We start from the raw sequence: 20,458 nt of genomic DNA, 5'->3' as shown, positions 1-20,458 counted from the left end.
AAATTGCTTCAAATTCCCTTTCTTAGTCTTCTGAGGAAAAAGCCTGAATAAACATCTAGATGTGTGTGTGTGTGTGTATGTGTGTGTGTGTGTTTGTTTGTATATCTAGAGAGAGACACACATATTCAATGATTCACCGTAGTTTGACAGTGTCCATTTGCTTTTTTCATGTGGTGAAACTTGGTTTGTTAAGTTCCTTTTATAGGGAACATAGCCAAGAAGAACATGTGCACTTTGCCAAAACTGATGGCCGCAAGGTCATATTGACAGTTCATTGAATTTCAAGCCAAGAACAAAATTTTTAAAAAGTAGCAAATCCATAGTCAGCAGAAATAAAACAAATACAAATCCGCATAAAAGTTACCTCAGCTCAGATAATTGCCATTGGATTAGGAAGTTTCAGAAAATACAAGAGTTTTCAGCTTGTGCTGAATCTTGCCTTATTTGAACATGAAGAATCCAAGAATACCAATAATAGGCAACATAGATTATGCTAACTTTCACATTTTAAAGATAAGCTCTTGCAGACATATTCAAAGAAAGATGCATAGATAATGCTGCATACAGAAGCATATTTAGAAGAAAGTGAGTTAAAATTACTCAAAAGTGTTTTTCACTTCAGTTGCTTAAAACTCAGGGTTTTCCAGAAACAATATAAATGCTAGACTGTTCTGTGCAGTTGCAATTAGCTGGACTATTCCAGGCAGTTTCAGCATTAAAATGTAAGTGAATAGCCTCTAGACATGTGGTCAAAAGTTAAAATGCCACTGAACTGCAGTTACCTGTGGTATTACACTTGGCATTCTTAAGGATCTCTTAAATTATTACTTTCACAGGGATTTTTTTACTCAGCATTGATTATTTTAAATACATGTTTTGCCTGAATTGTCCAAATTTAGGGGAAATCAAAGAGGCTACTTAACATTTTAAAATACATTCCCTATTACACACACACACACACAAACATATAATCTCTTAGAAGATAAACAGATTTCACAAGATTTCAGATAACAGACTTTTGTGATATGTGGTGACCTCATGGAATTTGGACAATTTTTTTTAATTCTGCAATTTGGAAACTTTTGGATATCATCTGGGAGAATCCCATATGCTATGGTACCTCTGTCTTAGTCCTCAAAAACTGTTGAGGATATAGTTGCCTCCAAAAAGGGAAAGCCTGAGAATCTGGCATGTTTTACAGCAGAGGTCCACAACCCCCCAGGCCGTAAACTGGTACTGGTCCATGGCCTTTTAGGAACTGGGCCACACAGCTGGAAGTGGGCGAGCAAATCCTATTGTAAACTACACATCTGTATGATCTAGATTATGCCCCCCTCCTCCTCCCCTCTGGTCCGTGGAAAAATTATCTTCCATGAAACCAGTCTCTGGTGCCAAAAAGGTGTGTATGGGGTGGTGCTGTTTTATAGGATTGTTTAAAAAAACATATATCAGGATGCCATATTAATCAGTTGTACTGCTTGGATTTCTTGATATATCTTTCCAGTTATTTCAGTCATCTTTGGCCTTGTGTTTGGGATTTTAAGATCCTTGGTTTTCTATTCTACTACCTATCCCCAATCCTCAGTGTTCTTGAAGTTGGCTCTCTTGAAGTTTAAAACAAGCTCTAAATTTCTCAAAACATTTAAAGTAGCACAAGAAGGGCTGTCTTGATTGTATCCTACATATTCTGCATCCTTTGGAATTCTGTCTTGCTCTGGACGACCTGTTTATAGAATTGTGAAATAAATGCAATCTTCAAGCAAATATTGAGTTCTCAGATGATAGGTTCTACATATATTTGACCTGGAGATGTAATAAAATTGACATAAAATGTAGCCACACATTCGTAGGAAATGGCAGTGCAATGGGTCTTATTTTCAGCTGTGCTTCATCACAAGGACAGAATTTTAATAAGGGATTTATCTGAATTTTCTTTCAATGACAGCTGTTGGAAGTGTTCTAAAACATGCTAGGGTTAGTGCGCTCCTAAATTTAGGAGTGGACATTTATTTAAATATCTGGCTGGTCGAAACAAAGGAGAATAGATAAGATAATCTAACCAGAGTATGTGGTAAAACAGTGGATGTATGTGGGTTTGATGTATACATTTGAGCTGTCTGCTGGAAGTCTTTGAAGGAAATACTATGGTTCAGTTTTGTCTTGTAATATTGTGAAGGCTACTATAAATTGCTTTTTATCCACCAAAGTTCTTAGAAAGAAGGGTGGGATGAAAATAATAAAACAAGCCGTTGTAGTACACCTGACTAAACTACCTTACTGCTCTTCCATTTTGATCTAAGATCCAAAAATGGCTTTATTTCTTCTTAGCATCTTTATGATGAAAAGAACAGAGCAGAGATATGAATCTTATCCATAGATTTCCCATTCACATTTAAATCAAGAAAAACTAGTTTGACTTGTATTTCTTGAGTAGGATGAACACATTCTGAAACACTGTGGTTATTAAAGGATCTACTTTCAGTAAAATAGTTTAAGTGATGTTACTTAAAAGGCTGTGAACTTGAAAATAGCAGAGGTTCTGCATGCAGAATGAGCTACACTTACTTGGGAATTTATTCTTTGTGAAAAAGATGAGTGTCTATATTATTTGTCCTCTTTTAAGTGTTAAGCATATTGGAACTCTGTAACAATTTCCTGGCCTGGGCTCATAAACTAAGCAAATTGGCCTGGGTAGTAAATCATCAAGGAATATTGAGACAAAACTATTGGCTAGCCCAGGGGTAGGCAACCTTGGCTCTTTTATGACTTGTGGACTTCAACTCCCAGAATTCCTGAGCCAGCATGGCTCAGTTTGGAAACTCTTCCTTTCCCCTCAGCATGGCTGGCTCAGGAATTCTGGGAGTTGAAGTCCATGAATCATAAAAGAGCCAAGGTTGCCTACCCCTGGGCTAGCCCAGTGTTTCTCAACCTTAGCAATGTTAAGACACGTGGTCTTCAACTTCCAGATTTCCCCAACCAGCGTGGGAAACTCCCAGATTTCCCCAGCCAGAATTCTGGGAATTGAAGTCCACACACCTTAAAGTTACTAAGGTTGAGAAACACTTGGCTAGACCAAGAAGATGAAAATCCATGCCAGAAGAAGGCAATATCAAGCTGCTTTATGATTGCCAAGAGATTGACATGGGAGTGTCCCTAGTATCTCCAGAAGCCACTTTTGTCTTGAAGGAGACCATGCCTAAAATTAACACTCGTAACTGACAATGTAGACTTGCCTTCTCAGCGAATAATCCGTGTAGTCACTGTATTTAAAGGAAAGTGTTTCAAATTTTATTCCCCTAATTCACATTGGATATGCCTCCATGCAGTGCATAAACATAGTGATAGGAATATTCATGAATGCACTCTAACCTAATCTGAGTATCTTCCTGCAGATTTACAAAACCATCTTTAAAAAAAAGAGATGCAGTGCAATGTACGCTGCATGTGTAGTACAATGAACAAATCCAAACTGTGGATGAGAATAAGGAAATATGCTTTGTCAAAATCATTGTAATTAATACAAACCGTAAAAAGAATACAACTGTAATACGCCTTGAGGAATTGTCAGTGATTTATAATTTGGGGGAGAAAAAATATATTTGTAAATAATAAATATACAAGAACTGACATAACAGATTAGAATCAGACAGTACAGCATTTGCAAATATCCTTTGTCATGGATGTTTTAATTTAGAGATTCCTTATTTTGTATTATGATGTTATAATTAATTGTAAACTATTATTGTATCAATTGTTTTTTTTATTCTTAGTTGGAGATAAGTACATATAAATCACGGTAAAACCATACTTTGAAATTAGGCCAAAAGGGAGGCAGGCAGATGTTGCAAAAGTATTTAATTTCTCAATAGCTAGTTGCATGTCTGTGTGGACAGATGACATCCTTCTAGGCCAGGGGTAGGCAACCTTGGCTCTTTTATGACTTGTGGACTGGCTCAGGAATTCTGGGAGTTGAAGTCCATGAGTCATAAAAGAGCCAATATTGCCTACCCCTGTTCTAGCCCTAGGGGCATGTACATTCTGCTGGATACTCAAGTTTAAACGATGCAGTTTCCTGCAACTAAAAAGAATATTTAAAAAATCTTATTTTCAGTAACCACCTGGATTTTTATAATTTTGCTTTATGCCATTCTACCTCTTTGTTCACCTGCTAAATTTAAAAAAATGGTTAGTAAAAATTATTTCTATAATTACTGGGTGAATACAACATCAATAACTGATGTACATGGTTTTTAACTGTGTATTTTGAACCAAGCTCTGAACTTATCAGAACAAGATGGTAGTTAGGCTATCAATGGTGATGTGAATTTGTTCAGTTGATTCTTCTAATAATAAATGCAGTGTATCCAGATTGGATTGAATAGACCCACATCTCCTTTTAAATTATCTTCACAAAGAAATTCATACTTCATTAAATATTTCTGTGGAATTCATATTTTATTAAATAAATACATGTGGAATTAAAGTTTTTTCGAAGGAAGAATTGAAAGTCTTTAAGATGCTTAAGTGCGGATTCCCTTTACATTGGTCCACTGCTTTGTCTCATTCACTGTCCTGTGATATTGGTACTAATCCTCAAACCGCATAATGAATATAGGTCATTAATGAATATAGGTCAATGATGGTGAATCTTTTAGAGACCAAATGCCCCAAAACTGACCCCGCAAAGGCCCCCCCACAGCCCACAGCCCACTCACCATCTCCATGGCCCGCCGCAGATCGCCCAGGTGGCCCAGCAGTGCCATGGCAATCACACCCTCTGCCTGCGCCCGCAGCATCAACTGCATGCGACAGTGCGGGGGGGAGTCTTGTCCCCGCTGCCCGGCTGCCATGTCCTTGGCTGCGCTGCTCCGTGCAGGCCGCGCTCAGGGGTGACTCTGGGGGGCTCCTGGTGAGGCCACGGGGGGAGGCGGGGCTGGGGAGACGGCACACGTGCCCATAGATAGGGCTCTGAGTGCCATCTCTGGCATGCGTGCCATAGGTTCGCTACCACTGATATAGGTAGTCCTTGACTTATGACCATAAGGATGTAAGTTATGATGGTTGTGTAACGGGTCATCATGTGACCAATCTGAGTTTATGACTTTTTTGTGATGGCCATTAAATGAATCACCATGATCCTTCAGTGAATCCACAGTTGTTAAGCAAGCCCATTGATCGCTTTGAGGCGTTTTTGTCAAAAACCAGGCCAGTTTTAGGCAAAAATGTCGTAAATCACTGTCACCTAATCACAGGTCATTGCCAACAGTGTTAGATGTGGGCTGACTGCCAAGTGCCTGAAGTACAGTCACGTGACTGGGGGTGGGCACCCATCAGAATTCCAGAACTGGGCCGTATATACCTTTTGGAGGTCTGTTATAATTTTGGTAACTAAGTGACTTGTCATAAGTCGAGGACTACTTGCACGGCTTCCAATGAGTAATGAAGTTCTGTGAGAATTAGCAGGAGCAAGCAAAACCAGCTGGAATGCTTTAGGCAGAGCACCAAAGGGAAAGAAGAGAGTTTCTCTTTTCTCTTGATCCTGCTTGCAGAGTTTCTGTTCAGTATTCTGTCAGCATCGCTCACAAATATGTCTCGGAACTATGTTTTTTCCTTTCTAGAAATAGAAGTGACATTACCTGATAATTTTAAAATCTGGGTCTGACACGGGATATAGTTAGAAAGGCATTAGAAGAAAAGCTGTATTGGAAGAAAAGGCTACCATACTAGGACAAATTATGCATTGTAAAGATCCCTTGGAGGTGGAAGATACTTCCAGTGTAATCTACCAGATCCCGTGCGTGGATTGCCCCCCTCGATTATGTGGGACAGAAAGGAAGGAGGCTAACCACCAGGTTGCAAGAACACGAGCGAGCGGTCAGAAGAGGAGATCCAAACTCATTCTTCAGTAGGCTCACGCTGCAAGCTACCAAGATTGTTGGATGAGCAGGCATAAAAAAACATCATTAGACAAAGGTAGAAATCCATTTGGAGACATAGTATGATTTTCTAACAGTGCTAAAAATCCAGTATCTCCACTAACCTGCAGTGCACACTGTCTTCCAACAGAGCTTGTTCAAGTGACAAAAAAAAGTGTTCTATTTAGGATCAGGCAACCAGATACACCTTCGAAGACTTACTGGGGTGATTTAAATGATATTTGCAGATAAAATTGTTCCAGTTAATTCCAACTTGAATATCATTCTTATGACAGACATTTGGACAGATTTTTAGCTTGTGCTGTTTGGGTGATGTGCACAAATTATTTGGAAGTTTTGAGAGAGAAATACTCTTTATGTTGTCCTCCCCATTGATTCTTCAGTTTAATCTTTACCTTAAGAAAAGTTTTCAGCAGCCTTCATGAGCACAGAGTTATATAGGTAGTTCTTGACTTACAACAGTTCATTTAGTGACTCTTCAAAGTTACAAGGGCAATGAGAAAAAGTGATTTATGACCGTTTTTCACACAATTGTTGCAACATTCCCATGGTCACATGATCAAAATTCAGATGTTTGGCAACTGACTCATATTTATGACCCTGACCCAGGGTCACGTGATCACTTTTTGTGACCTCCTGATGTGGAAAGTCAATGGGGAAGCCATATTCACTTAACAACCTGTTACTAACTTAATAACTGCTGCGATTCACTTAACCATTGTGACGAGAGGTTGTAAAATGGGGCAATACTTACTGAACAAAAGTCTCACTTAGCAACAGAAATTTTGGGCTCAATTGTGATCATAAATCAAGGACCACCTGCAGTTCCTATAGACCAGGGATATCAAACTGCCGGCCCGCGGGCAGGATGCATCATAGCGAAATCGTGCCCACCCCATTGCTGGCAATGGCAAAAAAAGTCACGATATGTCGCAACATGTCACGTGACATTGTGTGTGTGTGTGTGTGTGTGTGTGTGTGTAGCAATAGCAACTAGACTTATATACTGCTTCACAGTGCTTTACAGTCCTCTCTAAGCAGTTTACAGAGTCAGCATATTGCCCCCAACAATCTGGATCCTCATTTTACTGACCTTGGAAGGATGTGTATGTGTGTGTGTCTGTGTGTGTGTGTGTGTCTGTGTATAAATAAAAAATAAATAATATATTGAAAAAGCTTTGCAGGGGTTTCTCAAGGCTTTACGGGCTTCTCATGAAACCACTCAGAAAGGTCATCCAGGGGTTTGGGCTTATGTGGATAACAAGCAGCTCTGCTTCTCATTTCCTTCAGCTAGTCCCAGGAGGCTGTAGAAATCTTGAAAAATACAGTAGTGGTTAAAAAAGTGAGAGAAGAAACTACATGATTAAAATAAACATGACAAAAAAAAGAGGAGTGCTAAAAAGGAGATTCTTATAGTGTCCGTTTAATATCAATAAAGAATTATTTCAGTTCTTAAAATTCTTTGACTTAATCCAGACATGAGAGAAAGTCTAGGTGGAGAAAGATAGGTACATATGTGGGGATGAGTCATCACAGAGCCTGGATTGTAGACTGTGTGGTAAAAAACAGTGAAGAGTTTGCTTGGAACTACTACAAGCTGTGATAGTGCAGATAGCATCAATTGTCTTTTTTTTTTTTTTTAGCAGTGGCTTATTTGTCAGCTGTATGAAACTTGATAAAGTCAGATTAGAATAAATGTCTGTGGAGAGTCTCGATTAACATGCCATGGTTATCCCAAAGAAGCATTTTTCAAAAGGCAACTGGACTTTCTTGGGTTTTTGTCTTTGAAAATATTTTGCTTTTCATCCAAGAAGCTTCTTAGAGTTCTAACTAACTCGTGGGGAATAGAAGGATTTATACTGTTTGCAGTCAGCCTGTCCTTAGCGCTCTGAGAGTGGTTGAAGCCACTTGGGAGTTAATCTATATCGTCAGAGTCACCTGAATGAGAATGCAATCCTTCTTGGGACTGAGTTGTAAACAGGAGATAGGTGATGTTGTATCCCTTCCCCTCTGTTGAGGGAGGGCTGTTCAATTTTGCTTTGAATCACTAGGCAAGATAATAAAAATAAATTTATAATAATAAATGTAATAAAAATAATTTATAAAAAACATAATTTATAATAAAAATATAATAATTTATAATAAAAATAATTTATAAAAACAATGAACAAGTAACAGCATATTACAATTACTTAATAGTAACTTGAATACTCCCCATAATTATAAAAAATCTATTTACATAAAAGGAGATTGGAACATCTGGATAATTCAAAAACATCTGGATAGTTTATAAGGCCTGGAGTAAATTCTCTCTCTCAGCAATGTCAGGGATCGCTTATTGGCAGGGATAACCCTGAGAATGGAGGAATAAGATAAGATAGATAAGATAACCTTTATTGTCATTTTTTTACTATGGGCACAAAGGCACACATCAAAAATGAAATTTAGTTGCCTGCTCTCAAAGTGAAACACATACATGACACACCTAAACATACTATGAACAACATATGTACAGACCCACATCCCTACATATATGTAGCAAATAAATATTAAATACTGTCCATCTTGAATATATAACGGAAGGAGGAAGCTTGAGAGTTCATAAGGTTAATGCTGTATGGAATGAAACTATGGCTGAATCTGGATGTTCTGCTGCAGATACCACGAAGCCTCCTCCCAGAAGGTAACAAGGAAAACAGGTCGTGAAGAGGATGTGTAGTGTCCCAGATAATCTTACGGACCCTGCTCAAGCAGCGCTTCTGTGCTATGTCCTGGATGGGAGGGAGGGAACTGCCAATGATCTCTTTGGCCATTCTCACCACTCTCTGCACCGCCTTCCTGTCTGAAGCAGTGATGCCTCCAATCCAACTGTGATGCTGTATGACAGGATGCTCTCGATTGTCCCCCTGTAGAAAGTGGTCAGGACAGGGGAAGGAAGATGTGCTTTTCTCATGGACGCAGAAAATGCAGGCACTGCTGTGCCCGCTTCACCAGTTTCTCACTTTTGAGCGACCAAGTCAGCCTACTCATTAGCGGCACACCCAAGAATTTGATGCTGGTAACCATCTCCACAGGTGAATCATTAATGCATAGAGAAGTGTGGCTGTGCCTGCCTTTTCTGAAATCAACACTGATCTCTTTGGTTTTTCTGGTATTTAAAACTAGGCTGTTTTCCTTACACCAGTTCACCAACCCCTCAACTTCCTTGTGGTAAGCTTCCACCTTGTCATCCTGAATAAGGCCCACTACTGTTGTATCATCTGCGAACTTCACAATATGGTTAGTGGCAAACCTAGCACAACAATCATGGGTCAACAGGGTGAACAGCAGGGCTGAAGGAAGATACCAATTGTCCTTCAGATAATTTGCAATTAAACTGCTTAGGGCTTTAAAAGTCATAACCAGCACTTTAACTGTGGCAGCTCAATCCTATATACCAGGAGTCCCCAACCCCTGGGCCACAGCCCACTGTGGCAGGCAAACACGCATCCCCACTTGCACAAGCAGTGGGAAAGCGTGTATGCTTGCGCTTGTCTGCTACTTGTGTGGAACCATCCCCTGTTCCTACACCCGCCAGTTTACAAAGAAGGAAAGGTTGGGGAACGCTGCTATATACAGAGTATAACACAGAGGAGTTTATATTTGGGGTTCACATAGTGTGCTTATTTGGGCACAAAGAGGAAATGTAAGTTCTACTATGCCCTAAAAACTAAAATGCAGCTTTCCTTCCATAGCTTAATGAAAACAAATCTTGCAGCAAACAACAGCATCTGCAAGCACAAGCAGAGTGTGCCTTGAGATGCAATTTATTCTAATATAAAATAGATCTGGTCAGCACCACAGTAATCATTAGAGACTGCCTAGTTGTGCCACACTTGAAAATAGTTCCTGTTATTTGGGAAATTCTTCTAGGATGAAATATGCAACAACTTTGCTATATTTAAAACACATGTTGAAATTACTTTGGATTCACGTTGGGATTTGGTAGGGCATGGCAGTGCAGTTGAAAAAAGTCAAGGAGGGAGCTCTAGGCACGCCACTGGAGGAAAGATGAGAATTATATCAAATAAATAAAGCCATTTTATCTGTTTGATTACTGTATTCTGCCTATATTTTTTTCTGTTTATTTCAGATTAAAACAGCTTTTAATTGAAGGTGCTTTATATGACAGACAGTAATTAAATATTTCTTCATCCTTCATCTTTTGAAATGCAATAGCCCCTTTCTTATCAAAAGTTTTCCCATTTTAGTGAGACATCCAAATTCTTTAGTAAATAGAAAACAGATCAGAGTAGCCGTTCTTTGAAGCACAAAGCAATATCATACATGAAAAATCTGAGAAGTCTTTTGCATGCCACGCATCGAATTTAAGGACAAAATCATTTTAGGCCCAAAGCAGTTTCACCTATAACGTGTCTCTGATTTCCAAGAATTTGAGTTGTTTCCTGTATTACGGAAAGATCATAGATGTTATGATCTTCTGTTCCTGGGAGTCTGTTTTGCTTCTTACTTAGCTGGTCTGACCTTTCTAGAATGGGATGTTATGGACAGATACTGCTGCCATTAGTGGTGACTTGAATTGTATTAACTAAGTTGACTTGTTTGACTAATTAAATACTGATACAGAATTAAGTAATATCGGGGAGTTGTAACAAGGATTTATCAATTTTCTATTAATGAAAAGTTTGCTGAGTAGACCAACTCTGCACGATCTGTGTAATAAAACTGATTTTTCTGTAGACATTTAGCACAAAGCTTTAATCTTTACTCTAGTTGGGAGAGCTAGTAACAGAATCAATGCTGTCTTTTGTTGTAGGTTAAAAGTTGAATAAACATATTTTTTTTTTTACAAGTGTAAATTTACATGAGAGTATTGCAGCTTCATTTGATCACTTAGATTTTGTAAGGTAACTTCTGGTTTGTTTTTAAAATTTTAGGTATGGGAAAATTGTATCTACGAAAGCTATTTTGGATAAAACAACAAACAAATGCAAAGGTATGTTCATTCTCAATTCCTTTTTCAATTTTGATTTTAAAATCACTTATAATTATTATTATTTCCTTTTTAATGTATGGTAGCTTTGCATTACATTGAAGCATTTTTTCTTAGCACAGTTGCAACGTACGCTTTGGATTTTATCTCTGAGGTAATGTCACCAACAGCATCCACAAAGGCAAATCTTTTCAGTTTTTGTTCCCTTCCTCTGGAGTGACATTCTCCCCAAGAGCCATATAGTTCCAACCTTGCTGAATGTTAGGGTGGCCATCAGAATCTGATTATTCCAATAAGCATTGGGGTTGAATATGAAGTTGTACTTCCAGTGCTTTTTTTCTTTAAAAAAAAAAAAAGGTGCCGGAACTCACACATGTCATACAACCCTCCTTGCCTACCCTACAAGGTTCCTCCAAAAAAGGTGCCGGAACTCCGTTCTGGGCGTTCTAGGGGAAAAAAAGACCTGTGTACTTCTACTAATAGCATTATGTTGTTCCTTGGATAATAAGTAATGACCGATTCTCTGGTTATTTTATCTTCTTATATGTTGTTTTGATTTTATTTACAAAGCTGCCAAGAGTCGGCAAAAATTGGGCTATAAGGTCATTAGATAAATATTTTTTAAAAAATACTAAAACTCACATGGATGCTGATGATGACTCCAGACAGAGTTAACAGGCGTGCCACTGTGTGGCATTGAGCCTCTGTTTCCGAAAAGAAAGGGGAGTTTGAACAGGAATTTTCCTTGCCTGCTGAGATGAGTACCATTTGACTGTACAAAGTATCCAGAAAGATTACACATTGTGTAAATTGGCTTTATTAATTAGAATGGGTGAGTGTTAAGTAGTTCTTAATTGCATGTTCCAGTCCCCTAATTGTGTTTGTGTTCTGTTCGTTTGGAATATAATGGAGAGAGGGTGAAAGGGTTTCATTTTCACTGGCATAATTATAGGTAGGAAAAATAATAAACTTCTTTCTCTGAGACACTGAGTACATTAATTTGGTCTGGTGACCTTCAGCATTTACTGTGATTATGATTAGATCACTTCCTCACAAAATGAGTAGTAAGTAGAATACAATACGAAACACTCACATACTGAGTTTTAGTCCTACTTTCCAAAAGCAGATGAATGCTTTCTAATCAAAGAAAAATTCAGCCCAATCAGTTTTTCCATAGTATGCAAGTGGATTTTAACCTCAAGAGACCTATTCATCTAAAACTTGTATTTTTCCATATTGTATTTTTTGTTCTAGATTCATGATTAATGTTAGAAGCATTTGTTGAAAGATGTACATATAAGTAAAAAGATGGTGCTTAAATTAACTATAGTCCTGTACCAACATATCTAAATTCATTAGAACCTATTTTTGAGTAGATATGTTTAGGATTACATAGTAAAAGTGTTGTACATATTTGCTGTTTTTTTCCCCTCCAGAATTTTTCTGTACAGCATATTCTAGTTTTCTAAATGTTTACACATGGTATATTGTGTGGTTTTTTTTTAAAATGTATCCCATTTTGAGCAGAGGGATAGAACTAGCATTGACAGGTGTAAGTTTGCATTAATCTAAATGTTCTTTTTAGAGTGGGCTAAGGATCATTCCGGTCCCAAGGACCTCTGGAGCTACTTGAGATATACCTCTTCTCCTGCTTGGCCTTCCCAAGTTCTGGCTTTTTGAACTCAGAAAATGCTGAGCCTGGAGACCATTGCAAAAAGCAGGAGATGGATTTTTTTTTCTCTGCACACAGCTCTAGAGGGAAAAATTAAAATAATAAATCAGAAAGAATCAAGACAGAACATTTGTCAAATATAATCTCCCATATAAAAGAAGTTATTCAGCTGTGCCTTGTTTCATATTGCACATCAGAAATGAAAACAGCCTTGTGTTAATTTTTCTAATTGTAATCTGTTACTCATCATAATCAACACAATATAATCATAGTCAATGCTCTCTATATTCAAATGCCTTAATATAGTAAATATTCCACCTTTCCTCTGCTTTGCCTATCTAATCTGAGAATTAGATGCCTCTTCAAAACAGTGAGCAATTCTCAACTATACTGAAAACAGCATATTTAGACTTTTCAAATATAAAAGGCAAATTATTAGGGTAGTACCTGATCCCCAAAACTAAACTAGGTTATTTTATAGACTAATATTACCAATATATGGCCAATAACAAGTTTGGGCGAAAAAGTTACTGTGTTCCACCCAATCCATAAATCAATCAAATCAAATCTTTATTAAAGTCAAACTTAATCCCTGGATATTTTTTTTTAAATCTTAAATATGAATTCTTACTTAATATTAATTAATTGCATATAGCTAAAGGGTTGATCTTTTTTGTAGGAAGAATGGTTCTTTCTCTTGGCAAAGTGTGTAGGGATCCACTGCAGTTTCCTTGCTGAATTATGTGGGAGTGGCACAGTGGTGGGTTTCTGGAAGTCGATTCTGGGCCTGGGCAACAAAAAGTTAGCTACCAGTTCTACCGAAGTGGTGCAAACCGGATGAATCCCATCACTGGAGTGGCATAGTTGTTTTTATCTAGTCTTCCTTGCCATTGTAGCTCCTACCTCCCATATTACAGGTAGTCCTCGACTTAGTACCACAATTGAGGCCAAAATTTTTGTTGCTAAGTGAGACAATTGTTAAGTTAATTTTGCATTATTGTACAACCTTTCTTGTCACAGTTATTAAGTGAATCACTGCACTTGTAGTTAGTGACATGGTTGTTAAGTGACTCTGGCTTCCCTCATTGACTTCTGCTTGTTAGAAAGTCACAAAAAGTGATCACATGACCTCAGGACACCATAACCATCATAAACATGAGTCAGTTGCCAAACATCTGAATTTCGATCACATGACCATAGGTATACTGCAGTGATTGTAAGTATGAAAAACAGTCATGCCACTTTTTTTCAGTGCCGTTGCAACTTTGAATTGTCACCAAATGAACTGATGTAAGTCGAGGTCAGCAGCCTGTGACTCCGGAGCTGCATGCGGCTCTTTGAGCCTTCCCCTGTGGCTCCCAGCCTCCTCTGCCATTTGCAGAGAGAGACAGAGACAGAGCTTCTCTCTCTCTCTCTCTCTCTCTCTCTCTCTCTCTCTCTCTCTCTCTCTCTCTCTCTCTCTGTGTGTGTGTGTGTGTAAAAAAAGAGAGTAGCCTCACCCTGTTCCGACGAGCTGACAACCTTATTGGGTGGGGCTCCTCCCTTTGCTGCGTCTCTGCAGGAAGCAGGAAGGACAGGAGAGCGTTAGCTAGCCCAGCTATGCTGACTCAGGAATTCTGGGAGTTGAAGTCCATGAGTCATAAAAGAACTGAGGTTGTCTACCCCTGAGCTAGCCCAATAAGAATGTGTGTCAGCTTGTTGGAGAACAGCTTGAAGCCAGCTTGCCAGGTGAGAAGAAGATTGGAGAGGGGGGGAAGAGAGAGAGAGAGAGAAAGGGAGAGAGGGGGGGAGAAAAAGAGAGAGAGAGAAAGAGGGGGGAGAGGAAAGAGAGAGAGGGAGAGAAAAGAGAGAGAGCAAAGAGAAAAAGGAGAAAGAGGGAGAGGAAAGAGAAAGAAAAAGGGAGAGAGAAAAAGAGAAAGAGAAGGGGAGATAGAGGGAGGAGACAGAGAGAGAGACTCTTTTGACATCTAAAATGAAGATAACACTGCATATATCCTTTTTTACTTTTATGACATATATGTATGTATGTATGTATTTATTTTCTGAGGTTTTCGCTGGTGTTTGTATGTAGGTCTTTGGTTATTCGGGTTTTCTCCCGCGTCAAATTGGAAGTATTTTGGCGACGTTTCAACGAAGTCCCATTTGTCATCTTCAGGCTGGTGTTTTTCAGCTTCTTGCTTCTAGGAGCAATGTGTGATCGTAACTGTTTCTTCCTTTTAACTGCTAGTGGGGATATGAACTGATTGCATGGGAGCTTGGCTGTGTTCTGATTGGGTGGAGCTATGTTCTGATTGGTTAGGAGCTTGGCTGTGCTCTGATTGAATGGGGGGTTGGATGTGCTCTGATTGGATGGGGGAGTGTTCTGTTTGGGTGGGGGCTTTGTTGTGCTCAGGTTAGTCTGAGTTGCAGGGGGACGTGAGATGGTGAGCTGCATTGCTGTTGTTTGGTTTCGCGTTCGTGGTCGTGCCTCATCTTCATGGTGGGTGTCAGTTTGCTTCATGTATGGATTGGAGGGGTTTAAAGTGGCTAATGATGCAGCTGTGGTCTGGCTTCTGGTTTGTGGTCGTGCCTCATCACCGGTGTGGGTTTGGGTTTGCTTTTTGCGTGGATGTGTGGTGGTGACAACCTGTGTGGTTTTCGTGAGTGTGGGTCTGGTATCATTCTTTGTGTTAGGGACTCGTTTGTCAATAAGGGCGGGTTTCCAAATGGCTGGTAGGCGGGAAGTATCATCTCATTTGTTCATGCTGTGTGGGCATTTTTCTATCTCGATGGCTTCTATGATTATTCTGTTATTAAAGTGTTCAGTTTTGGCGATAATTCTGGTCTTTTTAAAGTCAATTTCATGTCCTGTGATTTTAAGGTGTTGGACCAGGGAAGAAGTTGGTTCCTCTTTTTTGACTGAGTTCTTATGTTCTTCAATGTGTGCACTTATTCTTCTGTTGGTTTGTCCGATGTATGTGGTGGGACAAGCGGTGCATGGGATTTCGTATACTCCTTGATTTTCTAACTCAATTTTGTCTTTGGGGTTTCATAGGATGGTGGATATTTTTCTGTTTGTGCAGAATGCTGTCTTGATGTTGTGTTTGTGGAGGATCTTGCTGATTCTGTCTGTGGTGCCTTTTATGTAAGGGAGGAGGGCTGTGCCGTTTTCTTGTTCTCTGTCTTGGATTTTAGTGGGGGGTTTCTTTTTGGATTAGTTTGGTAATCTTATTTCTTTGGAATCCATTGGATGTAAGTACATTAGTGAAAGTGTGTAGTTCGGTTTTTAGGTGTTGTTCATCAGCTAAGCGTTTTGTTTTAGAGATGAGTGTCTTGGCTACGGAGTTGATCTATGCTGGGTGGTGGTGTGAGAGAGCATGCAGATAGCAGTTTGTGTGTGTTTTCTTCTGGTAGATGGTGTGTCCTAGGGAGCCATTGGATTTCCTGTAGACTAAGACATCCAGGAAGGGAAGTTGGTTATTAGCTTCTGTTTCCATGGTGAACTGTATTTTGGGGTGTAGGCTGTTGAGGTGTGGGAGGAAGTTGTCCAGTTTTTCTTTCCCTTGTGGCCAGATTATGAAGGTGCCGTCTACGTATCTGAGCCAGAGTTTGGGTTTGTGATCCGATTTTTCTAGAGCTTGGGTTTCAAAGTATTCCATGTAGAGGTTTGCAATGACAGGTGAGAGGGGTGATCCTATGGGTGCTCCTTCTATTTGTTTGTATTTTTGTCCGTTATAGATAAAGTATGTGTTGGATAGGCAGTGGTTGGTCAGATCTAGGATGTGTTTGGGGGAGGGGGGTTATATTTGTTTTGGATAGCTGTCAAGGCTTCTTTGATTGGCACTTGGGTGAAGAGGGAAATGACATTGAAGCTCACGAGTAGATCGCTGGGTTGTAAGTTTTGTTTCTTTATGATCTCTATGAAATGGAATGAGTTTTTTACATGTGAGGTGATGGATTCTGCATAGGGCTGTAGTTGTTTGGCGAGAAATTTGGCTAGGTTTTGTAGAGGTGAGCCTATGGAGCTGACTATGGGTCTAAGTGGGGTTCCTTCTTTGTGTATCTTGGGGAGACCATAGAGTTTGGGGCATCTGGATGATTTCTCTCTGGGAATGTTTCTTTGCTGGATCTCTTCGCTAATGGGGGAGGCTTTTATTTTGGATCTGGTGGTTTTTTCCAGGTGGGTGGTGGGATCTGTGTTTAGGGGTTTGTATGTAGAGTCTTGGAGTAGGTTGGTTAATTTGGTTTGGTAGTCAGATGTGTTCATTAGCACCATGGCGTTTCCCTTGTCTGCTGGTAAGATTATTATGCTGGTGTCTTCTTTCAGGTTAAGTAATGCTGTCTGTTCCTCTTTGGGTAAGTTGCTTTTGGGTGGCTTGCTGGTGCAGAGGATGTTGGTGATTTCGAGTCTGATTCTGTTCGCGTCATCGGGGTTGATTTTGGTCAGGCTGCTTTCAACTCCGCATATAATGGTTTCAGTGGGGATGTGTTTGGGAGCGACTGCAAAGTTGAATCCTTTGGAAAGGACATTGGTTTTGGCTTTGGTGAGGATCCTATCTGAGATGTTATGCACAGTTTGTGTTATGTGTGGCTGTGAGGGAGGAGGGGTTAGTTTCTGGCATTCTTGTAATCTTCAGAGTTTATTGGTGTGTGTGTCTGTCTTGAGGGTGGTCTGTGTTTCGGCTCTCCAGACGGCGAGTTGTTTGGATTTGTCCCAAAGTGTGGGGTGGATCTTGTTGCTGAGTTTGAGGTGAAGTGTGAGGAGATCTTTGTTGATTCGGTCTAGGAGGAATCTTTTTGTGTGAAGTTCATTTCTGATTAGGGCCAATTCTATTCTTTTCAGGATGCTTTTGGTGGCTACAGAGTTGGAGTGGAATTTCAATTGGAAACCTGTGGGGATTAAATTTTGATCTCGGCACTTGCGTAGGAATGCGAGGTCACATAAAATGGAAGCTCTTTGGATTTCGAATTTTTCATAGTCGTGGTCAGATGGTGGATGTCCTCCCCGTAGAAGTACAATATTTGTTTTCTGAGGTTTTCGTGAGTGTTTGTATGTAGGTCTTTGGTTATTCGGGTTTTCTCCCACGTCAAATTGGAAGTGTCTTGGCGACGTTTCAACGAAGTCTCATTCATCATCTTCAGGCTGGTGTTTTCGGCTTTGTGCTTCTAGGAGCAATGTGTGATCGTAGCTGTTTCTTCCTTTTAACTGCCAGTGGGGGTATGAACTGATTGGATGAGAGCTTGGCTGTGTTCTGATTGGGTGGAGGTGTGTTCTGATTGGTTAGGAGCTGTGGTCCAGATGTCATCTCCCATTAGATGTACTGAATTTCCTGTTCAGATTTTAACCAGCTCTATTCAGCTTTCAACTTTGCCCAATTTGTGCTGTATTTTGTGAAGATGCAAATGCATGGTTTTTTGTAATGATATTGCAGTGCATAGCAGGACAACAAGGAACTTAGCATAAATAAATCTTAGCCATTTCCTTCAGGAGGAGGAGATGTCACCATTTCAGCTATGAAATGTCAATAGCATATTCAATGGTTGAGTAATGAAAGAGTATATACTCATAAAAACGGAGACTGAAGGGTAGCTGTACATATGGTAATCAATGAAAGCATGATTATAAATATTCTGTAGTGAATGGAATATGCTGCAATAAATAAACAATGGCATCCAGATAGACATCTCAAGTCTGTTTTTAACAATATGATATGATTTTCAAATTAACTTTTAATTTAGTTGTAGCTTACATTAGTGATTTATAGTAAGATTGGGATTCAGGAAGCTTATTTCTTAGGCAGTTCTGGTTCTATCATCCCACAAACTAAAGTATAAACACGCTTGAACTAAATCTGAGATTACTCTGTTATAAATATACTAGAATTAGTTATTGTTATTATTTTGCTAACACAAAGTATTAAACTAGCACATATGACTAGGCTTATAGCATGACTGCTTGCTTTCTTTTAAAGGTTTATATGCTTAATCTGCCTTAATAAATTGTAGCATAAAAAGAAATAAAAATAAACTTATTAAGCCCAACAAAATATTCAATTGCTTACACTATCCACACTATACTTATTTCTTTCTTATACATACATGGTTTCACCTTTTGATCTTCTTAACTTTAAGTATTTTTTTGTTTTTTACTAAAACAGATTTGGTTATAATATTGGTTTAATATTAGTTTCCTAACTAGGATCAGAAACTGATTATATTAAACTGACAGTAAATAGAAGTCTTACATTTTGGTGTCATGGGAAGCTAATTAAAAGCTTTCATAAGAAAACTCAATTGGCAGACTCAGTATTGATTGAGAAGAAGAAACTTTTATTTTGGTCAATGACTAGCAAAATAAAATGTATTACAATACAGTGGGGTCCATGCAACTATGACTGCAGTAAAAAAATAGAACATAAAATTACAAACATTAAACCTAAGTCTAATCTAAATAACTAAACCTAAAAGGAATCTTTTATGTTAATAGATTTAAATTAATGTTTATGTTAATGCAACAAAAATGCTGACAGTAGACTATGATTAGTTACAGTTAAATAAGCTAAAATATAGAGTAATAAAACCACGAATATAAAATATTACTCTACTCTCAAAAATAATTGTGCAATTATTCTCTTTCATTGTTTGCAGGTAATATAATAGTATTTAGCAATTTTTATAGAGACTGTAGCAATTCGACGAGACAATAAATACCTGAGATAAAATCAATCTGGATGGCCTGAATAATTTGATACTAACCATATCAAATAGCATGTACAAATATCCTGATAAAATGGAGAATATGGAAGAAACTGGGCAATAGTTTCAACATGACCCTTCCACATGCAAAGCCATTTATGAAAAGGAATTTTCTTATGTCTCTTTCCCAAGACAGCTGCAGGCAAAACATTAAATTGTGCTAATATCATAGTTTATTTTTTGATATTTCAATCTGTCTCAATTACCTGGCTAAACTATGGTTAAAGGGCTAAGCATCTGGGTAGACAATTACTGGCCCATAGGATTGAGCTTCCTAGTTTTCTGTATCTATTATTATCTGCCCTATTTTGGCTTTGGCTCGACGAAAGCTAAGGCTAGTAAGGCTTCCAGAGAGTAGTCACAGTGATTCAACTCATGTAAGATAGTTTTTCCATTTGCTGATAAATTTATCAGAAATCAGAGGGATTAGACCACTACTATTTAATCAGTAGCTCAGGGTATCATTATTGTATCAATCCTAAGTATAACAGTTCTAGCTGGAGAATACATTGGGTATCCATTGTGGTACCTGGAAAATATTTCTCAAAAACATGCTGAAGGAATTCCATCAGTGGTGTGTTTTTATAGGTCATATATGTGCACTATTCAGAAGACTCAGAAGTATTTTGGTTCTATCTATTCTTGCCCCAAAATCTGTATACGAAGGTGAAATAAGTTTAAGGCCTGCATGATTATTTATAAGCTTTTAAGAAAACTAGGATGTGGAGAACCAGCTTTAGATCTTCCATTCAGGCATGACATTTGCTGAATGGCATTCAATAAATCCTCCTGTGATTTCTAATGAGATCATTATGAGGACAAAATAAAATATTCATTTATTGTAATAAGCCTCCAATTCTGTACCTTTAAGTAGAATGAAAAGTGAACATTTCTTATTAAACTTTTTCTTTTTTTTAATTTTAGGTTATGGTTTTGTGGACTTTGATAGTCCGGCTGCAGCTCAGAAAGCCGTATCTGCCCTGAAAGCCACTGGAGTTCAAGCACAGATGGCAAAGGTAAGATAATGTACTAGTGAAAAATCAGTGTGTAGCATTGATACAACCTAAATGGAACCTAAAGAAAAGAGAAGACTGTATTTAAAGTAATCATTGAACTATTCCA

At 38.7% G+C, this 20,458-nt stretch overlaps 1 protein-coding gene across 5 annotated transcripts in view; it reads left to right on the top strand.

Annotated features, from left to right (window-relative positions):
• RBMS1 (RNA binding motif single stranded interacting protein 1) overlaps positions 1 to 20,458 on the top strand; it is a 151,166-nt gene that overhangs the window by 92,506 nt on the left and 38,202 nt on the right. For all 5 annotated transcript variants that reach the window (XM_039328452.1, XM_039328451.1, XM_039328450.1 and 2 more), the window contains exons 3-4: positions 10,874 to 10,932; positions 20,261 to 20,352. In XM_039328452.1, the coding sequence (XP_039184386.1) occupies positions 10,874 to 10,932; positions 20,261 to 20,352 (151 nt within the window). The remainder of the gene's footprint in view (positions 1 to 10,873; positions 10,933 to 20,260; positions 20,353 to 20,458) is intronic.

This window comes from Crotalus tigris, unplaced genomic scaffold (genome assembly GCF_016545835.1).
Source record: "Crotalus tigris isolate CLP2741 ecotype Arizona unplaced genomic scaffold, ASM1654583v1 scf7180000024376.1991246, whole genome shotgun sequence".
Lineage (NCBI taxonomy): Eukaryota > Metazoa > Chordata > Lepidosauria > Squamata > Viperidae > Crotalus > Crotalus tigris.
This window is presented reverse-complemented; position numbering and strand designations above follow the sequence as displayed.